Source organism: Taudactylus pleione, unplaced genomic scaffold, assembly GCF_031769625.1.
Source record: "Taudactylus pleione unplaced genomic scaffold, aTauple2 ptg000017l, whole genome shotgun sequence".
Classification (NCBI taxonomy): domain Eukaryota; kingdom Metazoa; phylum Chordata; class Amphibia; order Anura; family Myobatrachidae; genus Taudactylus; species Taudactylus pleione.
This window is the reverse complement of record NW_028284419.1, coordinates 2,185,142-2,212,264: the sequence shown is the minus strand read 5'-3', so window position 1 is coordinate 2,212,264 and position 27,123 is coordinate 2,185,142. Positions and strand designations below refer to the sequence as shown.

The window sequence follows — 27,123 nt, the reverse complement described above, 5'->3', positions numbered from 1 at the left end:
GAAAACCTGTGGTGTGTGAAAAATGAAAATGAAAACAAAAAAAACAACTCACCTGCTCCCGATGTCTGCTGCTGAGCCCGGCTGCTGCATCCTCCGACAGCTGGTCTGGCTCATGCACTCCCCTGCAGAAGAGTGAAGTCGGCCAGAGAAGATATGTGTAGTGTGTGCGGGGAGGGGGTGCAGGGTAGTGGTAGTGTGTAGTGTGTAGTGTGTGCAGGTGATGGGGTTCAGTGGTAGTGTAGTGTGTGCTGGGAGAGGGTATGCAGGGTAGCAGGGGTAGTGTAGTGTGTGGAGATGGTGGTGAAAGGGTCTGCAACGCTGGAGAGAAATACTGGAGGAGGAGGCAGCACTGCAGAAGGTATTTTAGGAAAAATTGGTCATGCTCTGGAGGTGCTAAAAAAAACCTCCAGGAGCTCGAAAACTGAAAAACCCAGCACCTAATTGAATAGCAAATATTCCGCACCTGCAGGAAAAAAATGTGCAGGTGCAGAATTTTTGCTATTCTCGCACAATTAAATACCCCCATTTTTATCCACCGCCTCCAACCCTATCAGAACTAGGAAACAGGCTAGATCGTATCAGCTTCAGACAAAAAAACATATAAGTGGCCAACTACCCAAACTTCTAGCGCATGAAGATGCAAGCCTTGAAAAAGTAAAAAATTATAACATTTAAGGTACACAAATACAAAGGAATGGCATAGCCAAGCACAAAGGGGGGAGGTGCTAGGGGGTGACAGGCAAAAGAAAGGTGTCAGGTTGCGGCCTAGGAACGGCCATTACTCACCTCAGCGACGGTTTCCCCTGACCTCTTGAGTGGTCAGCAGACACCAGGTGCGGCTACGAGTGACGTGCTGAGGATTATACCTGGGGTCTGCTAGGACATCCATGTGCTTGCTCTGTGATTTGGTTCCTGCGGTTACCGTCATGGGTGCAGCCATGACAGTCTACATCACCTGATTGCCCTTTACCCAACGGTAGCATTGGTTGCTGTCAGCTGACAATATCCTCCAATAAACTGCTACTTAGGGAAATAGAGAGCGCTCTCTATTTTTCTATATGTATTTGTTCATATCTTGTTTTGTGGGGTGCTCCCAAACACCCCTTTTGAGAGCTGCTATATACCTGTTTTACAAGATTTATGTAGTGGGCGCCTGATATATACTTTTCTAGTGTATTTTGCTACCTTAGGGTATGTAGCCAGGTTCCAGACAACAGGAAGTTGCCTGTACAACATTTTACTTCCAGTGTATACTTGCTGTTGTAGCATTCCAGGTTCCAAGCTCCTTTCTTCCAATGATACTCTCCTAGTGTTGCCCACAATCTGCGTGTGTACTCAGTATGTCATCTGAGTACTATCTCCGAAGTGTCATCATCTTTCGGAGATAGTAATCGGATGACGTGTGGTTCCAGTTGTGCGATGGGAACCACAGTGTGTGTACTTAGTAAGTACAAACTGCTAATGCCATTCTCCTGTGCCAGTTCTGCACCTGAAGCCACAACGAGTGTACTTAGTACGTCATCCAAGAACAAACTCCTAGTGCCATCCTCCTGTGCCAGTTCTGCGTCTGAAGCCACAGCAAGTGTACTTGGTACATCATCCAAGTACAAACTCCTAGTGCCATTCTCATGTGCAAGTTCTGCATCTAAAGCCACAGTGTGTATACTTAATACATCAACCAAGTACAATCTCCTAATGCCATTCTCCTGTGTCAGCCCTGCGTCTGAATCAACAGGGTGTGTACCTAGTACATCACCCAAATGTAAAACTTCCAGTATCATTCTCCTGTGTTTTCCATGTGATAGTGTTCTTCCATTTCCCACTTGTGCTGGATACCTGACAAAAGGCCCGCAACCTGCTTGCTGAGTGCAGCTTAATCCCACATGCCGCTTGGAGGGGTCACCGGTGAACACCTCCCAGTAAGTTAGACTCCGTTCCTTTGGTCAGGTCTAGCAAACATCCGGTACTTGTGGATGAGGAAGGCATACAGTATATCCAGGCCCCTCCCCTCAGATTCCTTTCTCAACCTGGGCGCATGTCTTCTAATCCCTCTACAGGGGACTACCAATCACCCAAACATGACAGTTTGTACAGGCCCAATGGAAGCCGGTGGATCTCAGGGTGCAAGGACGTTACAAGATGTCGCCTCTTGTATCGAGAATCAGGAGGCAGCACAACATCAGGTGGCTCAATATCTCCAGGAACTCTCTGTTCAGTTACTCTCCATTCAGTCGACTCTGGTCACTATACTTCCTGTTCCCTCTGGATCTGCTCTAGTTACTCCTCCAGTAGCAGTAACTCAAAAGTATGGTCTACAGTTGGCCTCTCCTGAGCACTTTGATGGAAACCCCAGATGCTGTTGGGGCTTCATAAATCAGTGCAAGATACAGTTTGAGTGCCTGCCCCAGAATTTCCCCACTCCAAGGTCAAAGGTGGCATACATCATCTCTTTACTATCTGGAACTGCCTTAGCTTCGGTCTCTCCATAATGGGAGCGAGCTGTTCCTCTCATCTTCAATTATGAAAATTTTATTTCTTCTTTCAAAAGAATCTTCGATGAGCCAGGCCAGACTGCCTCGACATTCTCTGACCTCCTACAAGTTTGACAAGCTGCATGAGCAAGTGGACTACATAGTTATTGCAACAAATCTCTAAGCATTGATTGTGCAAACACTAACCCCAAATTTCCAATCACACAACAATGGGGAACAATTCTACAAACAGCAAATCTCATGTGAAGTCCCCGCTGACCTAGTCAGGAGGCCAAGATGAGGTGCACCAAGAGCCTTATTCAGCAGTGCTCAGGAACCATTCTGTTAGTGGGCAGAATGGGTCCTGTGTCGGTCGCACACAGGCCTTTGAATTAAGGGGCAGTGCGGGGGTGGGGGTGACCTACATTCTCAGAAATGGGGGCGTGTCTGTCCCGTTTTCCTTGAGTGGTCAGCCTAGGATCTGCATTGATCAATGCAGGGTCCTGGGCTTGCAAGCTGGTAGCCCGGGCCCATCCACCATCGCAACCATCGACCACTGATGGTCGCAATGGTGATCCCAACCTGCGACCTCCGTTGCAGCGCTGGGATCGCAAATGCAGCAGGGGGTGTCACACACCTCCTGCTGCATTTGCATAATAGCAAAGATCGCAATTGCAAAGCTGCCTGCGTGTACTACACACTACAGTATATGCCTGCGTACAGCTTTTCAGTTGCGATCCTTGCTGAATCAGGCCCTAAGAACCATCCAGGTAACAGCCAAAACTTGTGGGCTCTGTAGAACATCTTCAACTGCAAATTATAGACCACTGGCGGAAGCCACAAGAGCACACCATTAAATACCTGAAGAAATAACAATGAAGATCAATATATGGCACTACGTAGTTTAAAAAAATTTAGTGTTTTCATCGCAGAAGAAATTGTTTTCATCAAGATATGTGTATTTAAATAAAATATGAAACAGTTATTGCCAAAACTACATAAATATGTAATATATATGTAATGTGTAATATGTAATATGTAATGTGTTACATCACATAGGGCTCTGGGCCTGATTCAGACCCACTCACGAGCGGCTGTCCGCTCGCAAGTGGGTCGATGGTGTGCACTGCGCATGCGCACGACGGAGGGAGCTCCGTCGTGTGCATGCGCGAGACGCGACGAGCGAAGGACTTTCCTTCGCTCGTTGTGTCTGATCAAAGGGGGCGTGCTGTCGATGTTGATTGACAGCATGCCCCCTTTGGTGGGCGCGCCGGGGGCATGCCTGCCAGACGGAGGCGTTCTCAAGGGAACGCCTACCGTCAGAAGCCGGCCCCACTGATAGAGCCAAAATCACTCCTGGCCTTGCGGTTGAGAAACTCAACCGCAGGCTTCTGCTAGCACTGGCGATGGCCGCGATGGTCAAGACCATCGCGACCATCATCCTGCACGCTCGTATAGGCTGTGGGTGGTGACCCACAGCTATACGAGCGTCCAGGAGGACGCTCCATATTTATGGAGGTGGGCCCTGATTCAGAGCGAGCGCTCTGGTCAGAGCGTCCGGCTCTGAATCAGGGCCTCTATTTATTATCATTATTTTTACTAAAATAAAGTGAAAAAGGATGTTTTCACACCCTTTTCACATTATTTTAGTTTCACCTAAAGTTACTACAGGGCAATTGGAGTAGAATTCATAAAATTCTACTCCAACCCCTAAGTTCACTTATTTTTAGTAATCAGATCGCATTTCCATAATTTTAATGGGAAATGCGATCAAGTGCAAGTTACCTGAGTCCAGGGACCAGAGTTCGGGGCTCCGGTGATGTCCTCCCTCTGGTCAGCTGGTCTCCAATACTGCACTGCGGCCCGCTCATCAGGTGACTGGAGTCCATCAGCTGACTGGAGTCATGGAGGACATTACCGGAGCCCGGATCATGCACGTATGTGCAATCAAGGGAGGGGGGGTCGCGGGGAGGGGGCCCGTGATCACGGGGGTGGAGCTTATCGCGGGGGAGTAGCAGCAGCGGCCCATCAGCGCATGCGCAGTCACTTGTCACTGTATTTTTTGCGAAAATACCGTGATAAGGCTGCGGAGGGGATTTGCAGGGACAGAGCTTTATCACAAGCTCTGTCCCTGCAAGGGATTTTTATTAAATCCCTGTGATATTGCCTGAATTCGCAATGTGAATTCAGTTGGTAATATCACACTACAATCTGCATTCCCAATGCGGATTGTAGCAAATAGAACCCATAGAAACATGAATCCTAATAGATAAAACTGGTCCTAGAATCTGCTATATAAAATAATATCAATAACAGAGTGCTGTTCTCAGGGGCATTTTAAGAGAGGAGGGGATCAGTGTACAGCCTCCATTTGGGCCCCCTCCTCTCTGTCAGTGTAGTAGATTCTGGCTTCATAGCAGAATCTACTGCACATGTGCAGGTCTCTGGGAAAATGGCGCCTGTGCCTTTTTCCCAGGGACATCTCTTCTGCGCATGCCCGAGTCACAGGGATTTCCCTGTGATTTTTTGCTGCTCTGCATTGACGGTCCAGTGCTGCGGAGCAGGACACCGGAATCGGCGGAAAGGTGAGAATAATTAACTATGAGTGCAGGGTGTGCAGTATGGGCCCCCCTGGACCCAGGGGCCCATGTGGGCAGCACACCTTGCACCCATTATAAAGATGCCCCTGGCTTGTCGTTCAGCTCCACATTATGTGTACATTTATTACTGACCAATTACAGTTCAGACAAAAGTAATTAAGCAGAGTCCTAAACTGCATGATGATGTTTTAGATCCAAATAAAACTATTGTGAAGGAATCCTATTTACCAGTACATGTATGGCATCCAAAACAGGCGTTCCTTAATGAGGATCCATATAGGTGCAGCTATAAGCAGTCCCACTGGGTGGTGTTGCCTCTAAACAGTGGAAATGTCTTTGACTGCGATAACATATACATATGTAGGAGCAGCTGCTGTCATCCGAGCAAGTAACAGGGGACTGATGTCTGTATTGCAGTATACACTGTGGAGGCTCCTTGATAAAGCCGCCTAATAGAGGTGAAACCGGCTAGAGGACTTGCCTCCTGTCTCCACTGGCCATTTGGGATTATCCCAAGGTATCCATCCTGATACCAAGATAGGACAGAAGATGAGTGGGATCCTCAGTCCTCTCATGAGCTACAGAAAACCCCAAATAATAAAATAAAATCCAAGGAAAAAAGCAAAAGATCGCACCTCCCGTAAATGGCCAGATCATCACATAGGGAAATCATTGTAATAATGAGCTCCCATGATCACCTGTGCCATGCTTAACATGCTGTCTTTGGCACTTTTATGTACTATGTGTTGATCATGATCATCACACTGGTGGAGCAAAGTGCTAAAGAAAGTGCAGGAGAAGAAACATCCCATCATCAAGCACTTGTCTATGTAATAGCCATCATCCAAGCAAAATCCCATAAACTTGAAGATACAGGTGAATGTAAGGGAAGCAAACTGAAAGTTTATTAAACATCAATCTCACCCATCAGGGCTCACCGGCAGAACACTCTAACATCAGTGCACACAAAAGAATGATATTGCTCAGCCATCTGACCCAGCCACACTTCCTTCCCCACTTTAGCCGGCAACATATCAGGGAATGGAGTCAGTATGTTGTACCGCTGGCTGCATGGCCGGCGGTTCAAATCCCGACAATGGAAGCCCGGCAGGGGTGAAGATCCCGACAGCGGATTAAGGTTAAGTAACCCTAATCCTACCCACCCTAACCCTCCCTTAGGGGTGCCTAATCCTAACCTTTCCCTTTCCCCCCAGTGCCTAAACCTACCCCCCCGTCCCCACAGGCTAAACCTAACTCTCCCGGGGGGTGTCTAGCCCAAGTCCCCCCGGGAGCCCTAGAACCTAACCCTCCCCCTGCGCAGCTGTCCACGCTCAGCTTACCTTCGTTCGGTATCCCGGGCATCGAGCTCCGGGTGTAGATCTAATGACAGGCATCGGGATTTAGACGTCTGTCATTAGTACCCTGCTGGGATTTGACAGTCGGGAAGCCGGCGGTCGGCATTTCGACCGTCGGCTTCATGACTGCATCCCCAGGGAATTCCCTAGCTGACTGTACTTTTTTAGGAGAAAAAAACAAGACCTGCCCGGTAGCTAAAAAAAACTACAATCTCAACTAAAGCCATTATACAAAAATGAAGTCTCATCCCAGTACGGATACCAAGATAACCATTTTGCCATCCAAGTAAACTGGAGAGGAGGCAGGGCTGAACTGGGACTAAAAATAGGCCCTGGCATTTAAAGCACACTGGCCCACCTTGCGTTTGCATCTGGCTCCTGGAATAGACTTCTCCCCTTACTATTTAACACTCCTCCCACTTCTTAGTCTATGCTTTGCCTTTTACAAATATAATTAATATTACAATAACATAGAAATGTGCATCATTATCTGTATTTAAATACACACAACAGAGCTCATCCTACTGGGCATTCAAACATGTGCCATAGTCAGACATTTGGTATTTGGTTGGTTCTGTTATGTAAAGCTGGCACTTAAATGGTGTACAGTAGGTCACACACAAAGAAAAGGGAAGGCATTTTCCCAATTGACCAAGCCCTAGCTTAGCAGTTGTAGAGCATTAGATAGTTGTTCACTGTGTGAATTTTAGGGCAGGGGTACTGAACACAGAGAAGGACACATATGTGCACACCAAAGCAAAGTCATTACTACACATTTTGGTGCCTTGTGTAGTGTTCATCCTAAGATCTTGTTAGGGTATTAGTATCACCGAGAATGGCACATCTGCGTTTGCCTTTGGTGAGCATGCACCAGAAAAGGGGCATGCCTCTGTGAAGGGCATGGTCTCATTGCATACCCCCCCCTTTCCATCACTCATACAAGAGAAAAGGAGACAGATGATGGTTGAATGAATATAAGTATGTCATTAACACCCAAACCACAGCATAATGTGGACTCGGTGTGACTGCACATATTAAAATACACAAAGAGAACACATGAAACAAACATTTTGATAGAAAATAATAATATACCAAATTAATCTCGCTTTTAATACTACACAGATATATTATCTGCTCAGTGACATGTGGGAAGGAGCCACATTCACACTCCTCCTCACACTCCATGAGCACTGGTGTATGACCCAACGCGTTTCTCTGTCTACTGACAGTTTCCTCAGAGGCAATGTATCATACACTAGTGCTCCTTGGTCTTTTACTGTATTTACGTAATTGCTGGAAGGATTCCCTTGTATCAACATACAGCAGATCGGGTCACTCCACAGTCCCAGCTGGCCAACACAGCACTGCGTTTGGGAGACTCCAAAAGCAAGGGACTGCAGAGGCTGCAGATTGTTCTAACCGTGCTGAGACTGCTTCCCATACCTCTCACTGAGACATAGTGACGTTGGTAAATATATCTGCATTCAGCACAGTTTAAAGAGCTAATCCATCCTATAACAGAGCCAAATTGTTTACAAATATCATCTGGTGAACTGTAGTACTCCACATACCGCTGCTATAAGACTTTTTTGATACCTATATATGAACTGCCTTCTTAGGTTATAATGACAGTAATTTGTTTTTACACGTTTTATTTATATGAATAGTGCATTTTATATTAAATACAAATGTATTTATATATATATATATATACTGTACTTTAGTGTCTCGCAATTATTATATATTCAAAGGTAATACACATCTTGCGCCGTTACTCTCTTTTTTGTGTACATCCATGTAATGACCTTTACAGAGGTAATTGCTGCACTTAGGTCACAGACCTCATAGCACTGAAAAATTGACTGGAAATAACTGGACATGAATGTTGATTAATAATATTATAGGAACAAAAACAGGTCCAAGTTACAAAATTTTAGCTGTTTTTAAATTTTTTAAGAAATCAAAAACTGAACCTGAACCAAATAACTTAAGAGTAGTTTTACCGAAACACGACTATGGGCCATATTCAATTAGCAGCGACAATATCACCGGCGATAAGATCGTCCAATTTTATTGCACCCGCAATAATTTATTGCACTTTTATAATGAGAACAGGAAAAAAAAAAAACTTTTCCTCCATCTGGGACCTGGAGAAAAAAAAAATGCAAAATCAATATTTTTGCCTGATGATAAATTACCACAAAAATATTTTGTAAGTTGCATATTTTGTTGAAAAAAACCACGGCGCACATTTTTTTTAAAAGAAAAAAAACCCTTTGAAAATGGGTTTAAAATATTGTGTCTGGATTTTTGGGGAGCCATATGGAGGCGACAAGTGTGTTAAACATCGTATGCAGCCGCAGCAGGCGTTTTTTTAATGGTTTTAGAAAAACTGAGATTGTATTTTGCTTCAAATTTGATTAGATGGAAAAGGCAATTTGATGCACTGTTATACAGCAAAGTGTTTCCATATTATATTTCAGAAATGTTACTGAGAATAATGTTTCTGTGACAGATGGATCTTCGAGTTCGGAGCATCGTGGTCACAGCATTGGTCGTACTCTATTCGCTGCACGTTGCTGCTTATCCCAATGGAAAGGTAGAGGCAGCCTGCTCTGACATGGTGCCTCAGCATCAAAACTCAACCCAAAACACCACTGCTCCTTACTCTATAATAGGGGTGTGCACCGGCCACTTTTCGTGTTTTGTGTTTTGGTTTTGGATCTGGATCTTTCTTCGTGTTTTGGATCTGGATTGGTTTTGCCAAAACCACCCTTCCGTGTTTTGGGTTCTGGGTTTTGTGTTTTGGATCTGTATTTTTTTGAAAAAAAGCATAAAAACAGCTAAAATCACAGAATTTGTAGGTTTTTCTGCTCCTATGCTATTATTAACCTCAATAACCTTAATTTCCACTCATTTCCAGTCTATTCTGAACACCTCACACCTCACAATAGTGTTTTTATGTCCAAAAGGTTGCACCGAGGTAGCTGGATGACTATGCTAAGCGACACGAGTGGGCGGCACAAACACGTGACCCATCTAGGAGTGACACTGCAGTGGCAGGCAGGATGGCAGTTAGAAAAACTAGGCCCCAAACTGTACATAATGCAAAGAAAAAAAGAGGTGCAAGATGGAATTGTCCTTGGGCCCTCCCACCCACCCTTATGTTGTATAAACAGGACATGCACACTTTAACAAATCAATCATTTCAGCGCCAGGGTCTGCCACACAACTGTGGCTGAAATGATTGGTTCGTTTGGGCCCCCACAAAACAAGCTGGCAATTAATGTGTCCCTGCACAAACTGGCTCTACGGAGGCAAGATGTCATCCTCATCCTCCTCATCCACCGATTCCTCACCCTCTTCAGTGTGTACATCCTCATCCTCACAAAGTATTAACTCGTCCCCACTTGAATCCACCACCACAGGTCCCTCTGTACCTTCTGGAGGCTGGTCTCCCTGGAAGAGCTGATAATTCATTTTGATGAACATCATCTTCTCCACATTCTGTGGAAGCAACCTCCTACGCCTTTCGCTGACAAGGTTCCCGGCTGCACTAAACACTCTTTCGGAGTACACACTGGAGGGGGGGCAACTCAGGTAAAATAGAGCCAGTTTGTACAGGGGCCTCCAAATTGCCTCTTTTTCCTGCCAGTACAGGTATGGACTGTCTGACATGCCTACTTGGATGCTGTCACCGATGTAATCCTCCACCATTCTGTCAATGGTGACAGTATCATATGCAGTGACAGTAGACATGTCAGAAATTGTTGCCAGGTCCTTCAGTCCGGACCAGATGTCCAAACTTGGTCCTGCCTGCCCTGCATCACCGCCAGCGGGTTGCTTAGGATACCTAAGTTTTTTCCTGGCAGCCCCAGTTGCGGGAGAAAATGAAGAAGGAGCCGTTGACGTGTCACGTTCCGCTTCAGCTGACAGTGTGTTCACCAGCAGGTCTTTGCACCTCTGCAGGCTTGTGTCGGCCGGAAAGAGAGACACCACATAGGCTTTAAACCTAGGATCGAGCACGGTGGCCAAAATGTAGTGGTCTGATTTCAACAGATTGACCACCCTGGAATCCTGGCAAAGCGAATGAAGGGCTTCATCCACAAGTCCCACATGCCGAGCGGAATCGCTCCGTCTTAGCTCCTCCTTCACTTTCTCCAGCTGCTTCTGCAAAAGCCTGATGAGGGGAATGACCTGACTCAAGCTGGCAGTGTCTGAACTGACTTCACGTGTGGCAAGTTCGAAGGGCTGAAGAACCTTGCACAACACGGAAATCATTCTCCACTGCGCTTGAGTCAGGTGCATACCCCCTCCTTTGCCTATGTCATAGGTGGATGTATAGGCTTGTATGGCCTTTTGCTGCTCCTCCATCCTCTGAAGCATATAGAGGGTTGAGTTCCACCGCGTCACAACCTCTTGCTTCAGGTGATGGCGGGGCAGGTTCAAGAGTGTTTGCTGGTGCTCCAGTCTTCGGCACGCAGTCGCTGAATGGCGAAAGTGGCCAGAAATTTTTCGGGCCACCCAAAGCGTCTCCTGCACGCCCCTGTCGCTTTTCAGAAAATTCTGCACCACCAAGTTTATTGTGTGAGCAAAACATGGGACGTGCTGGAATTTGCCCAGATGTAATGCCCGCACAATATTGGTGGCGTTGTCAGATATCACAAATCCCCAGGAGAGTCTAAGTGGGGTAAGCCACTGGGCGATGATTTCCCTCAGTTTCTCTAAGAGGTTGTCGGCGGTGTGCCTCTTACTGAAACCGGTGATACACAGCGTAGCCTGCCTTGTAACGAGCTGGCGTTTCTGAGATGCTGCTACTGGTGACGCTGCTGCTGTTGCTGCGTAAGGTGATACATCTACCCAGTGGGCTGTCACAGTCATATAGTCCTTAGTCTGCCCTGTTCCACTTGTCCACATGTCCGTGGTTAAGTGGACATTGTGTACAACGGCATTTTTCAGGACACTGAGGACACTTTTTCTGACGTTTCTGTACAGTCTCGGTATCGCCTGCCTAGTGAAGTGGAATCTAGACGGGATTTGGAACCGGGGACACACTACCTCCATCAATTGTCTAAATCCCACTGCACTAATGGCGGATACCGGACGCACGTCTAACACCAACATAGCAGTCAAGGCCTCAGTTATACGTTTTGCTTCAGGATGACTGCTGTCGTACTTCATCCTCCTCGCTAAGGACTGTTGGAGGGTCAATTGTTTAGTAAAAGTAGTGGTGTTCCTACTTCCTCTCTGGGATGATGAACGACTCCCAGCAGCAGCAGCAACAGCAGCAGCGGCAGCAGTAGGCGTAGCAATGCAGGATCCTCCGGAGGAATCCCGGATAGGAGAGTCAGTCATGCCAGTGATATGGCCTGCAGGACTACTTCCGATCCTGACTAAGGAGGAAATTGACGAGGAGGGAGTTGACGGTGTGGTTTGCAGGCGCTTGGATACAACAGGACAACGGGATTTAGGTGTCCCTGGACTGCTTACGGTCTGAGCCAAAGTTTCTGAACTTGACAGTAACTTTTTATGAACGCGCTGCAGGTGCCGTATAAGGGAGGATGTTCCTAGGTGGTTGACGTCCCTACCCCTACTTATTTCACCTTTACATATGGTACATATGGCAAGACAGTTGTTGTCCGGATTTGGATAGAAATATTGCCAGACCAAAGAGGTGGAATGTTTGGTCTTCTGCCCAGGCATGACCGTGATGGGCTTTTTCATCCCACGGACAACAACTGTCTCCCCCGGAGCCTGATTTAAACAAACCACATCACCATCAGAATCCTCCTCGCCAACTTCCTCCTCAGCGCCAGCTACACCAGTATCCTCATCCTGTTGTACTTCAACAGTGACATCTTCAATTTGCATATCAGCAAGTGGACTGTGGGTGCTCCTTTCAGCACTTGCAGGGGGCGTGCAAATGGTGGAAAGAGCCACCTCTTCCCGTCCAGTGCTGGGAAGGTCAGGCATCGCAACCACCACCACACTTGGACTCTCTTTGGGGATTTGTGATATCTTCTTAGAAAGCACAGTTCTTCGCTGTGCTTTTGCCAGCTTAACTCTTTTGATTTTTTTAGTGGGAGGAGTGCTTCCATCGTCATGTGAAGCTGAACCACTAGTCATGAACATACTAGGGATCGACCTTAGCCGTTCCTTGCCACTCCGTGTCGTAAATGGCATATTGGCAAGTTTACGTTTCTCTTCAGCTGATTTAAATGTCTTTTTCAAGGTCATTTTCCTGAACTTTGCCATTTGGGATTGTATGTGCCCTCTACTATGACATTGGGCATCGGCCTTGGCAGACGACGTTGATGGCATGTTATCGTCTATGTCATGACTAGTGGCAGCAGCTTCAGCACTAGGAGGAAGTGGTTCTTGATCTTTCTCTATTTTATTTTTATCGGAGAAAGTTTGGTCCTCCATTTATGTTATATCGATTTGATATATACGTGCGGCTAAACACAGAAAATAATTTTTTTTTTGGTTCGGACTGGAGTGTACTTTGTGGGTTACAGCACCCTTTAACGGTCAAGCCAGCCGGCCCTTTACTTATGACACAGGCGCACTCTTGGCACTACTTTGTTGATGCACGTGCGGCTACTGCGCACACAATTCACAAACACAGAAAATAATTTTTTTTTGGTTTGGACTGGAGTGTACTTTGGGGGTTACAGCACCCTTTAACGGTCAAGCCAGCCGGCCCTTTACTTATGACACAGGCGCACGCTTGGCACTACTTTGTTGATGCACGTGCGGCTACTGCGCACACAATTCACAAACACAGAAAATAATTTTTTTTTGGTTTGGACTGGAGTGTACTTTCGGGGGTTACAGCACCCTTAACGGTCAAGCCAGCCGGCCCTTTACTTATGACACAGGCGCACGCTTGGCACTACTTTGTTGATGCACGTGCGGCTACTGCGCACACAATTCACAAACACAGAAAATAATTTTTTTTTGGTTTGGACTGGAGTGTACTTTCGGGGGTTACAGCACCCTTTAACGGTCAAGCCAGCCGGCCCTTTACTTATGACACAGGCGCACGCTTGGCACTACTTTGTTGATGCACGTGCGGCTACTGCGCACACAATTCACAAACACAGAAAATAATTTTTTTTTAGGTTTGGACTGGAGTGTACTTTCGGGGGTTACAGCACCCTTAACGGTCAAGCCAGCCGGCCCTTTACTTATGACACAGGCGCACGCTTGGCACTACTTTGTTGATGCACGTGCGGCTACTGCGCACACAATTCACAAACACAGAAAATAATTTTTTTTTGGTTTGGACTGGAGTGTACTTTCAGGGGTTACAGCACCCTTTAACGGTCAAGCCAGCCGGCCCTTTACTTATGACACAGGCGCACGCTTGGCACTACTTTGTTGATGCACGTGCGGCTACTGCGCACACAATTCACAAACACAGAAAATAATTTTTTTTTGGTTTGGACTGGAGTGTACTTTCGGGGGTTACAGCACCCTTTAACGGTCAAGCCAGCCGGCCCTTTACTTATGACACAGGGGCACTCTTGGCACTACTTTGTTGATGCACGTGCGGCTACTGCGCACACAATTCACAAACACAGAAAATAATTTTTTTTTAGGTTTGGACTGGAGTGTACTTTCGGGGGTTACAGCACCCTTAACGGTCAAGCCAGCCGGCCCTTTACTTATGACACAGGCGCACGCTTGGCACTACTTTGTTGATGCACGTGCGGCTACTGCGCACACAATTCACAAACACAGAAAATAATTTTTTTTTGGTTTGGACTGGAGTGTACTTTCGGGGGTTACAGCACCCTTTAACGGTCAAGCCAGCCGGCCCTTTACTTATGACACAGGCGCACGCTTGGCACTACTTTGTTGATGCACGTGCGGCTACTGCGCACACAATTCACAAACACAGAAAATAATTTTTTTTTAGGTTTGGACTGGAGTGTACTTTCGGGGGTTACAGCACCCTTAACGGTCAAGCCAGCCGGCCCTTTACTTATGACACAGGCGCACGCTTGGCACTACTTTGTTGATGCACGTGCGGCTACTGCGCACACAATTCACAAACACAGAAAATAATTTTTTTTTGGTTTGGACTGGAGTGTACTTTCGGGGGTTACAGCACCCTTTAACGGTCAAGCCAGCCGGCCCTTTACTTATGACACAGGCGCACGCTTGGCACTACTTTGTTGATGCACGTGCGGCTACTGCGCACACAATTCACAAACACAGAAAATAATTTTTTTTTAGGTTTGGACTGGAGTGTACTTTCGGGGGTTACAGCACCCTTAACGGTCAAGCCAGCCGGCCCTTTACTTATGACACAGGCGCACGCTTGGCACTACTTTGTTGATGCACGTGTGGCTACTGCGCACACAATTCACAAACACAGAAAATAATTTTTTTTTTGGTTTGGACTGGAGTGTACTTTCGGGGGTTACAGCACCCTTAACGGTCAAGCCAGCCGGCCCTTTACTTATGACACAGGCGCACGCTTGGCACTACTTTGTTGATGCACGTGCGGCTACTGCGCACACAATTCACAAACACAGAAAATAATTTTTTTTTTGGTTTGGACTGGAGTGTACTTTCGGGGGTTACAGCACCCTTAACGGTCAAGCCAGCCGGCCCTTTACTTATGACACAGGTGCACGCTTGGCACTACTTTGTTGATGCACGTGCGGCTACTGCGCACACAATTCACAAACACAGAAAATAATTTTTTTTTGGTTTGGACTGGAGTGTACTTTCGGGGGTTACAGCACCCTTTAACGGTCAAGCCAGCCGGCCCTTTACTTATGACACAGGCGCACGCTTGGCACTACTTTGTTGATGCACGTGCGGCTACTGCGCACACAATTCACAAACACAGAAAATAATTTTTTTTTAGGTTTGGACTGGAGTGTACTTTCGGGGGTTACAGCACCCTTAACGGTCAAGCCAGCCGGCCCTTTACTTATGACACAGGCGCACGCTTGGCACTACTTTGTTGATGCACGTGCGGCTACTGCGCACACAATTCACAAACACAGAAAATAATTTTTTTTTGGTTTGGACTGGAGTGTACTTTCAGGGGTTACAGCACCCTTTAACGGTCAAGCCAGCCGGCCCTTTACTTATGACACAGGCGCACGCTTGGCACTACTTTGTTGATGCACGTGCGACTACTGCGCACACAATTCACAAACACAGAAAATAATTTTTTTTTGGTTTGGACTGGAGTGTACTTTCGGGGGTTACAGCACCCTTTAACGGTCAAGCCAGCCGGCCCTTTACTTATGACACAGGGGCACTCTTGGCACTACTTTGTTGATGCACGTGCGGCTACTGCGCACACAATTCACAAACACAGAAAATAATTTTTTTTTAGGTTTGGACTGGAGTGTACTTTCGGGGGTTACAGCACCCTTAACGGTCAAGCCAGCTGGCCCTTTACTTATGACACAGGCGCACGCTTGGCACTACTTTGTTGATGCACGTGCGGCTACTGCGCACACAATTCACAAACACAGAAAATAATTTTTTTTTGGTTTGGACTGGAGTGTACTTTCGGGGGTTACAGCACCCTTTAACGGTCAAGCCAGCCGGCCCTTTACTTATGACACAGGCGCACGCTTGGCACTACTTTGTTGATGCACGTGCGGCTACTGCGCACACAATTCACAAACACAGAAAATATTTTTTTTTTAGGTTTGGACTGGAGTGTACTTTCGGGGGTTACAGCACCCTTAACGGTCAAGCCAGCCGGCCCTTTACTTATGACACAGGCGCACGCTTGGCACTACTTTGTTGATGCACGTGCGGCTACTGCGCACACAATTCACAAACACAGAAAATAATTTTTTTTTGGTTTGGACTGGAGTGTACTTTCGGGGGTTACAGCACCCTTTAACGGTCAAGCCAGCCGGCCCTTTACTTATGACACAGGCGCACGCTTGGCACTACTTTGTTGATGCACGTGCGGCTACTGCGCACACAATTCACAAACACAGAAAATAATTTTTTTTTAGGTTTGGACTGGAGTGTACTTTCGGGGGTTACAGCACCCTTAACGGTCAAGCCAGCCGGCCCTTTACTTATGACACAGGCGCACGCTTGGCACTACTTTGTTGATGCACGTGCGGCTACTGCGCACACAATTCACAAACACAGAAAATAATTTTTTTTTTGGTTTGGACTGGAGTGTACTTTCGGGGGTTACAGCACCCTTAACGGTCAAGCCAGCCGGCCCTTTACTTATGACACAGGCGCACGCTTGGCACTACTTTGTTGATGCACGTGCGGCTACTGCGCACACAATTCACAAACACAGAAAATAATTTTTTTTTTGGTTTGGACTGGAGTGTACTTTCGGGGGTTACAGCACCCTTAACGGTCAAGCCAGCCGGCCCTTTACTTATGACACAGGCGCACGCTTGGCACTACTTTGTTGATGCACGTGCGGCTACTGCGCACACAATTCACAAACACAGAAAATATATTATTTTTTTAGCACTTGGGGGGAGCACCCCTGATGGACAGAGCACCCCCTGGACAACACTACAGCACCCCTTTAGGACTGGGACACTGCACAGGACTTTGGAGTGGACACAGCCCCTATGGAGAACTGACTGCACAACACAGTCCAGCCAGCCCCTATGGACTTTGAAGTAGTGGACACAGCCCCTATTAACAACAGCAGCACAGCACAACACAGCCAGCCCCTATGGACTTTGAAGTAGTGGACAACAGCAGCACTACACTACACTACACTACACAGCACTAACTCCCACCCTCCCTCTTCACTGTCCACAGCCGAGTGAGAAAATGGCGCCGACGCGGGTACCTTATATAGGATCCAAAACCCGCGAGACTCGGAAGGCGGGATGATGACGTTTTGCCTCGATGTCAGATCCGAGTCAGGCGGGAAAAGTCGAGCCTGACTCGGATCGGACTCGGATCGGGGGGGCTCGGGGGGGTTCGGATTTCAGAAATCCGAACCCGCTCACCCCTACTCTATAACCATGTCAAAGATCACTTACCTGGCTGGAGAGAAAATCACAGGTAAATACAGGTTGAGTCTCTCATATCCAAATATTACGAAATGCAGAATATTACGAAATACAGAATTTTTTTTAGCATGACTGAGATAGTGAAACCTTTGCTTTTGATGGTTCAATGTACACAAAGTTAGTTTAAAGCACAACATTTTTACAAATATTGTAAAGAATTACCTTTAATCTTTGTGTATGAAGTGTATATGAAACATAAATGAATTTCATGTGTGTACACAAACTTTGAGCCACAAAATTATAAATGTGTGTATAAGGGTATATAATACATAAATGCATTCTGTGCTTAGATTTGGGTCTCATTCCCAAGATATCTCATTATGGTATGCAAATATTCCAAAATATGGAATATTCTGATATCCAAAATACCCCTGGTCCCAAGCATTTTGGATATGGAAAACTCAACCTGTACATTGAAAGCAATTGTTTGGAACCTGTACTGTATTTTATGTATGTTTTATAACTTATACAGAAAGAGAAAGCTCAGTTAATAAAGGGTTAATGAGTGAAGGTGATTGGTGAAAAATAAATGAAAAGAGCAAACATTACAATAATGCACAATAAACTATAGGGCAGCCTTTTTATGAAATTGCCTATTTGTTAGTAGTATCAGATCCAGAAGAGAATGGCAGAATAAAATAGGCACAAAACAGTGTAGTGAATAAATTGAAAACACTAAAACTTACAAAAGGTAGTTATTATCTGCGTACCCTATAGAATATTATAATGTGCTTATCTGAACCCAAAAGACATTGGCATTAGGGTCTTCATGTGTACTGTAGATGTATGACCAGTTTTACTTAAGTCAAAGAATCAGCCAAGAAGTGCAGATAATATCTAGATTAGTAAATAGAATCAAAGATTAAGGTATTAAAACAATAATTAGGCTCAGGCTGCATTCTACCTCAAAATATAAATTACAGTATCTTATCTGTATTGACTACATTGAATACTAAATACATCGTCCATGTTGTAGTATGATCTGGCCCACCTTGTGAAGCATAGTGCTGGGTATCACTTTAGTGGGGAAGCCTAAACCTAACCCTCCCCTAACCCCTGATACTTACCTTCAGGATGCCGGCGGTCGGGAAACTGGAGCCAGGATCCTGATGCTGTCGGGATTCTGATGCTGGTATTTAGACCATCTGCATCCCTCACGCCAGGATGCTGACTACATCCCCATTGTGCTCCCTGCTTTTAGTATTTATAATTATTGTTTATTTATAAGGTGGTATAAGGGTTCCATATTGTACTGTACATTATACAAAGGAAAACAAAGACAAAAACACACATAAGTACAGACAAATACAGACATTATATAAAGTCATAGATATATAAATACAGCAAGCAATTTAGCATAATCATGTTGAGAAGACAAAGGGGAGAGGTACCTGCTCTCCCCTTTACTTACTGTATATATATATTAGAGATGTGTGCCAACCCTCATGTTTTGGTTTTGGTTTTGGATCTGGATCTCCCCTGGTTTTGGATCTGGATTGGTTTTGCCAAAACCTCACCTCTGTGTTTTGTTTTCGTATATTTTGGTTTTGGATTTGGATTGTTTCTTAAAAAATCAAAAAAGCAGCTAAAATCACATAAAATCGGCCTTTTTTTGTTCCTACAGTATTAATAACCCCAATAACATTTATTTCCACTCGTTTTCAGTCAATTTTGACCATCTCACAGCTCACAAGGGGACCAGGAAATGTGCTTTCCAAAAATAAATAAACAAATGACTTAAATAATGCATTGCAAATCTTCTATAAACTGGCATTTCCGAACCTGTGGAGGGACATAAAAAAAACATAGTTAGTTCAAACTGCCGTTGTTCCCACTGACCACTTAGCCATATGAGATATATTGTGAACAAGCGGAACTGAGCAGCAAATGCAACATTTCAGACCTAAGGTTTAAGTATTACGTTGTGCGGCTGCGCCATGCCTGCTTGCTGGGAGTTGATTTTTTTCATCCCAGAAGGGGACCAGGAAGCGTGCTTTCCAAAAATAAATAGACAATTGACTTATATAATCCTTTGCAAACCTTCTTTTCTGTAACAGAATTTTCTGACCTGTACAGGGACATTTAAAAGTTAGTTAGTGGCCTTCAAATTGCCATTGTTCCCACTGTCCACTTCTCTTAGATATGTGAATGTTAGAAACTTTGTATGTAGAAGGCCAAAAATTGGGTGGACCACACATGGCTGATTTATCAACCATGGCGACTGGATTAGTGTCATAAGGAAGAGGAGGCTGCAAACTGGGTGTCATGTTATGATGAGTTGGCCATATGGGGTATGTTGCTGGTAAGGGATCAGGCTGGTTATCAGTGGACACATTATTATAGTTGTTGTTATTCTGGGTTGCCATCTCCTGAAGGGTGTTTACCAACAGACAGAGACTACCTACCTATCAGCTCAGGCATAGACAGTTCCTGAAGACGGAAGCCAAATAGGTGGGAGCCCCTGTTCAAAGTCCAACATCTGAAGCTCTTATCTCTCCACATCATCTATGATAGAAGAAAAAAAATGTCATTGGGGACATCTAGCGCCTCTTTCTGTACCCTGCTTACTCTTTTTCGACAGGAAGTCCAGGATGGGTGGTTTGGAAGAAGAAGGCCTAGCAACAAATGGGGATGGTCATTATCAAGACCTGGTCCCAGCAGTGGGTGTAGTCTGGGAGGTATTTGTTTGGCATGCAGGCAGCGGAATAACAAAGGCCTCCATGTCTGTGCTTACTATTCCGTATTTCAGTTTGTGATTCAGGTAGGAATAAAGTGGGCTACAGAACACAGTGACAGAATCACTGGATGTCTTAGTGCATTCAGGCCATATACAATCCATGAATTCCCAGACAGATTTGCTTGTAATAATCTTTGGCTATATATAACACCCACCTTTGACAGGAATTACCAGACACTTTGAAGGCTGTAACTTTGAACTGCTTTATAGAAAACATGTGAATGAAACCTTTCCACACTGCAGAACATGATGGAGAAATCCCTTGAAGTTCAGCAAATAGAGCATCTTTTTTCATGTTCTCTGAGGCCTCTCCTGACTGTGAAGAAAGATTCTCCACACTGTAGTCTTCCATTGTGACTTTTTAATGGTGATTTCAATGTTGTCCACTGGCTGAGATCCATCTCATCTGAGGGTTGTGTTTTCCCCATGCAAATGAGACAATTCACATCCAGAAGGTGACTCTTATGTTTAGCCGTGGTGTCAGTCTCTCTTTTGACTGAATTAGGCTTTAGTTTTTTTTTTACAAATATAGGCATTAGTTTTTTAGAGCATATAACTTTATAAGCTGTTAGGATAACATTTCTGCTATGTTTAAGATTAAAAAACAAAAACAACTTTTTGTAACCTAGGTCTTCCTCGTGGAATTTGTAATTCATTTTAATGAACATCATCTTTTCCACATTTTGAGGACGTAACCTCCTACGCCGATCACTGACAAGGTTGCCAGCTGCACTGAAAACTCTTTCGGAGTACACACTGGAGGGTGGGCAACTTAAGTAATGCAAAGCCAGTTTGTGTATGGGACTCCAAATTGCCTCTTTTTCCTGCCAGTACTGAAAGGGACTGTCTGACATGTCTATTAGGATGTTAGCTCTGAAATAGTCCTCCATCATTCTGTGAATGGAGACCGTATCACACATAGTCATGGTAGAAGACATGTCACTAGTAGGCAGTTCTTTCAGGCCCGACCAGATGTCATTTTTTGGTGACTGATCTGCATGATCAGCAGGCATTCTGTAAGGAAAATTTATTTTTTTCCTGGCAGATGTTGAAACTGAAGGAGGAGATGAAGGCGTTTCACATGCGGCTGCAGCCGACAATTTTTTGACCCGACAGCTCTTTGCATAGTTTTAGATTTTGGTCTTTTGGAAAAAAACTCAAAAGGTAGGACTTAAGCCTAGGATCCAGAATAGTGGCCAAAATATATTTTTCAGATTTCAATAGATTGATGACTCTTGGATCCTGGTGAAGTGAATCAAGGGCTTGATCCACCAGTCTGACATACTTTGCGCAATCACTCCATTTCAGCTCCTCCTTCAGTTTCTCCAGCTGTTTTTGCAAAAGTCTGATGAGGGGAATGACCTGACTCAAGCTGGCAGTGTCTGAACTAACTTCACGTGTGGCAAGTTCAAAGGGTTTGAGAACCTTGCACAACATGGAAATTATTCTCCACTGCACTTGAATAAGGTGCATTCCCCCTCCACGGCCTATATCATAGTCCGCTGTATAGGCCTGGATGGCCTTTTGCTGTTCCTCCATCCGCTGAAGCATATAGAGGGTAGATTTCCACTGAGTTACTACCTCTTGCTTCAGCTGATGGAAGGGCAAATTTAACTGTACCTGCTGGTCATGCAATCTTTGACAAGCGGTTGCCGAATGTCTAAAATGTCTGGATATTTTGCGTGCCACCGAGAGCATCTCCTGCACGCCCCTGTCACTTTTTAAAAAATGTTGCCCCACCAAATTAATTGTGTGAGCAAAACATGGGATGTGTTAGAATTCGCCCAGATGTAATGCTCTCAAAATATTGGTGGCATTGTCCGAAACCACAAATCCCGAGGAGAGTCAAAGTGGGGTAAGCCATTTAGCAATGATTTCCCTGAGTTTTTCTAAGAGGTTCTCAGTGGTATGCCTCTTAGTGAAACCAGTTATACAAAGAGTAGCCTGCCTCTGTATCAGCTGTCTTTTGGGAGATGTTGCTGCTGCTGCTGCTGTTGCTGTTGTAGGCAATACACCCACCCAGTGGGCTGTCACAGTCATGTAATCCTTAGTTTGCCCTGTCCCACTTGTCCACATATCAGTGGTCAAGTGGACAGTGGGTACAACGGTATTTCTGAGGACATTAATAGGGTTTTTTTAATGTCCTTTTACAGATTTGGAATTGCTCTTCTAGCGAAGTGGAATCTAGAAGGGATCTGGTAGTGAGGACACAGGACCTGAATTAACTGTTGAAAACCCACTGCAGTAATGGCGGATACTGGACATACATCTAATACCAGTATAGCTATTATGGCATCAGTAATCCGCTGTGCAACTGTGTGATTGCTGTCATACTTGTTTGCCCTTGCAAATGATTGTTTAACAGTTAATTGCTTTTTGGAGGATACGCTACAAGTAGTCTTCCTCCTGGTCCCCTTCTGGGATGAAGATCCACTGACAGCAACAGCAGCAGCAGCAACAGGCGTAGTCATCAAGGATCCTTCTGAGGAATCACAGATAGGAGAGGAGTCAATCATGCTTGGAATACCAACATTGGATGCAGCAGGACTACTCCCGATGACGAATGAGGATGTTGATGATGCAGGTGTTGGTGTTGGAGATCGAAGGCACTTGGATCTCACAGAGATGGATCAGGTAGGTGACACTGGACTTGTTACATTTTGAGCTTTGGAATTTGGCAACGTACACTTTGATATTTGATGAATGCGCTCCAAGTGACATAACAAGGAGGAGGTTCCTAGGTGGTTTAGGTCCCTCCCTCTACTCACTCTTGCATGGCAATGGGCACATATGGCTTGACAACTGTTGTCAGGATCGGGATGGAAATAATTCCAAACGTGAGAAGTAGATTTTTTTGTCTTTTGTCCCATCATGACAACAATGGGCTTTGGCTTTTTCAAACCATGGGCAACAGCTGTTGCTTTACTTACACAAAGGACATCCTTGGCATCAACATCCTCATCACCAATATCTTCATCATCAACATCCTCATCATCCTTAACGCCTTCAGCTACCAAAATATCCTCCTCCTCCATGTGCAATTCCCCAGAAGCATCCTCAATGACTACATGTGCAAGATGTTGACTGCCCTTCCCCACATTTACAGAGGGCACACGAATGTTGGAACTTGGAGGATCCTCCAGTACACTAGTATTTAGGTTGGGCTCACACATGGCAACCACGGCCACACTTGCACTCTCCTCTGGGATTTGTGATTTCGATTTCTCAGGGCACACAGTTGGTTTTCCCGGTGCTGTCTTAACAACTTTCACATTTTTAATTGGACCACCACCACTACTACTACAAGCAGAAGGGCTATCAGCAGTCTTCATAAAGAAAGGCCAAGGTCTTATCCTTTCCTTTCCACTTTGTGTAGTGAATGGCTTACTGCCAATTTTTTGTTTATCTAAGACAAATATCCTTTCAAATTTTTTTTCTTAACCTCAGTAAAACTTGCTTTACCATACTGATGGCGTGACTTAAGCCCTGGGGCATGGGTCTTCACAGAGGATGAGGAAGTTGACGGCCTTGCACTGCTGACGGCAGCTACAACATGTGGTTCTTTGCCTTGCTCTCCTGTCATGTGACAGCCCTCCATATTTTCTGCAGTCTTGAAACAGTGTCACAATTACCAATAGTGTAGCCAAGGTGCAGTTACAAAATTCACACATGTGCAGTCGTGCGCACACACAAAAGTATTAGAAAAAAAGACAAAATTATGATTTTTATTTTTTTGTCAGCTCCAGAAGAACTTGGGCCCAGAGCACTGATTGATCACAACTGGAGTCAGGCAACACAAGGTTGTTGCAATGTGCATTGCTGGCTGGCTCTTGTGTGCTACTGCAGTTAAGCCTAACACCCAAGAGCACACACAGAAGAAAAAAAAATCAGACACTTTCATTTTTTTTTTTTTTTATCACGACTGTAGTCGGGCAGCACGAGGTTGTTGCAATGTGTGTTGCTGGCTGGCTCTTGTGCGCTACTGTGGTTAAGCCTAACACCCACGAGCACACACAGAAGAAAAAAATATGACACTTTTATTGTTTTTTTTGGAGCACTACTGTAGTCGGGCAGCACAAGGTTGTTGCAACGTGCGTTGCTGGCTGGCTCTTGTGCGCTACTGCAGTTAAGCCTAACAACCATGAGCACACACAGAAAAAAATATTAGACGCTTTTATTGGGGTATTTTTGGAACACAACTGTAGTCGGGCAGCATAAGGTTGTTGCAATGTGCATTGCTGGCTGGCTCTTGTGCGCTACTGTGGTTAAGCCTAACACCCACAAGCACACACAGAAGAAAAAAATATAAGACACTTTTATTGTTTTTTTTTTGGAGCACTACTGTAGTTGGGCAGCACAAGGTTGTTGCAACCTGCATTGCTGGCTGGCTCTTGAGCGCTACTGCAGTTAAGCCTAATACCCACGAGCACACACAGAAGAAAAAAATATAAGACACTTTTATTGGGTTTTTTTGGAGCACGACTGTAGTCGGGCAGCACAAGGTTGTTGCAATATGCGTTGGTGGCTGCCTCTTGTGCGCTACTGCGGTTAAGCCTAACACCCACGAGCACACACAGAAGAAAAAAATATAAGACACTTTTATTGGGTTTTTTTTGGAGCACGACTGTAGTCGGGCAGCTCAAGGTTGCAACATGAGTTGCTGGCTGGCTCTTGTGTGCTACTGCAGTTAAGCCTAACACCCATGAGTACACACAGAAGAATAAAATATAAGACACTTTTATTGGGCTTTTTTGGAGCAAGACATTAGTCGGGCAGCACAAGGTTGCAACGTGCGTTGCTGGCTGTCGCTTGTGTGCTACTGTGGGTAAGCCTAACACACACGCACACACAGAAAAATTTAAAAGACACTTTGATTTAATTTTTTTTTACTTTTTTTTTTTTGGGAGTCCAGAACTTGGGCCCAGAAATGGACACAGCACAAGCCCAGGACACAGCAGACAGCCCAGATGGATCAGCAGACAGCACAGTGACAGCACCGTGACCAGAGACCAGAATGGATCAGCACCAGCCCAGGACATAGCAGATAGCACCAGCACCTCTCCCAGCCCTACACTACCCAACCTCCCTATTCAGTCCCCACAGCCAGAGTGAAATGGCATCCATCGCGTGGTCCCTTATATACTACATTGATCATAGAGATGAAAGCTCGCAAACCGTGAGATTTCAGACTCTATTGTTTTGCCTCGGTTTCGAGATCCGAGTAAGGCGGGAAACTCCGAGCCTGCTTGGATCCGACTCGGTTATGCCAAATTCGGTTGGGTTCGGAACTCTGGAATCCGAACCCACTCATCTCTAATATATATATATATATATATATATATATATATATATATATTATAGATGTGCGCTGACCCCTGTGTTTTGGTTTTGGAACTGGATCTCCCCTGGTTTTGGATCTGGATCTGGTTTTGGATTTTTTTCCTTGGTGTTTTGTTTTTCAGTTTTGGTTTTGGATCTGGATTTTTTCTTAAAATATCATAAAAAAAGCTAAATTCACATAAAATGGACCTGTTTTTGTTCCTACGGAACTATTTACCTCAATAACATTTATTTCCAGTCATTTCCAATCAATTTTGACCACCTCATAATATAATTTTTTTCATCTAGTTAAGGCCAAAAAGTTGCATCCAGCTAGCTGGCTGACTAAGATAAGTGACACAGTGGATGGCACTAGCATGTGGCAGTTCAGCTTCCAAGTTCCAACACAGATACAGTGTGTTATACATTGTGTGTTGGATACACCAATAGTGCACTTACTGTGACAGCAGTTTTGGCAGTGCAGGGTGCTGGTGGTGTCCTCAATGTGAGAGTGCCAGTGGTGTCTTCAATGTGGAAATGCCATCAGTGTCCTGAGTGCATAGTGCCGGCAGTGTCGGCAGAGCGGGGGTGCCAGCGGTGTCCTCAGTGCAGGAGTGCTGACAGTGTTGGCTATGCAGGGATGCCCTCGGTGTGTCCTCAATACATGGGGCAGTAGTAGGAGGTGCTGGTAGTGTCCTTTGTGCAGGGTGGTGTTGGCAAAGCAGGGGTACCAGCGGTGTCCTCAGTGCATGTGTGCTGACAGTGTTGGCAGGGCAGGGGTACCGGCAGTGTCAGTAGTGAGGGGGTTGCTGACAGTGTCCTCAGTACATGGGATGGCAGTGCTGCGGTGCTGGCAGTGTCCTTAGTGAAGGGTACCGGCGATGTTGGCAATGCAGGGGTGCCAGCGGTGTCTTTAGTGCAGGTTTGCTGGCTGTGTCGGCAGTGCAGGGGTTGCTGACGGTGTCCTCAGTACATGGAATGGCAGTGCTGCGGTGCTGGCAGTGTCCTCACATTATTATAGTTGTTGTTATTCTGGGTTGCCATCTCCTGAAGGGTGTTTACCAACAGACAGAGACTACCTACCTATCAGCTCAGGCATAGACAGTTCCTGAGGATGGAAGCCAAATAGGTGGGAGCCCCGTTCAAAGTCCAACATCTGAAGCTCTTATCTCTCCACATCATCTATGATAGAAGAAAAAAAATGTCATTGGGGACATCTAGCTCCTCTTTCTGTACCCTGCTTACTCTTTTTGGACAGGAAGTCCAGGATGGATGGTTTGGAAGAAAATATATATATATATATATATAAATATAGTAGTCATGCATCAAATATTTTGAGCTGAAGTTCATCATTGACACAGTGAATATAAATTCTGGATCTTCATACATCTTTACAGTCTTTCATTTTAGTCCACAACAATGAATAATCAGGGAACATCAGTAATGAAAAAGGAGGTGTGTGAAAATCTTACTATGTTAATGTTCCTATTATGATGCCAATTTATTAAGATGAAAAATTCTCTGAAAACAGCTGTGCAGATGCTCAGCCTGGTCTGCACCAAAGTCAAGGTGATTGCAAAAGCTTGTGCCCCGACA

The 27,123-nt window shown here is 45.3% G+C and overlaps 1 protein-coding gene across 1 annotated transcript in view; it reads left to right on the top strand.

Moving 5' to 3' along the window:
• Window positions 1-5,823: 5,823 nt before the first annotated feature.
• Window positions 5,824-27,123, top strand: part of LOC148540749 (putative defense protein Hdd11-like) — an 88,789-nt gene continuing 67,489 nt past the window's right edge. Inside the window, exons 1-3 of the mRNA XM_088481964.1 lie at window positions 5,824-5,973; window positions 8,942-9,087; window positions 17,408-17,463. Coding sequence (XP_088338090.1) covers window positions 5,824-5,973; window positions 8,942-9,087; window positions 17,408-17,463 — 352 coding nt within the window. The remainder of the gene's footprint in view (window positions 5,974-8,941; window positions 9,088-17,407; window positions 17,464-27,123) is intronic.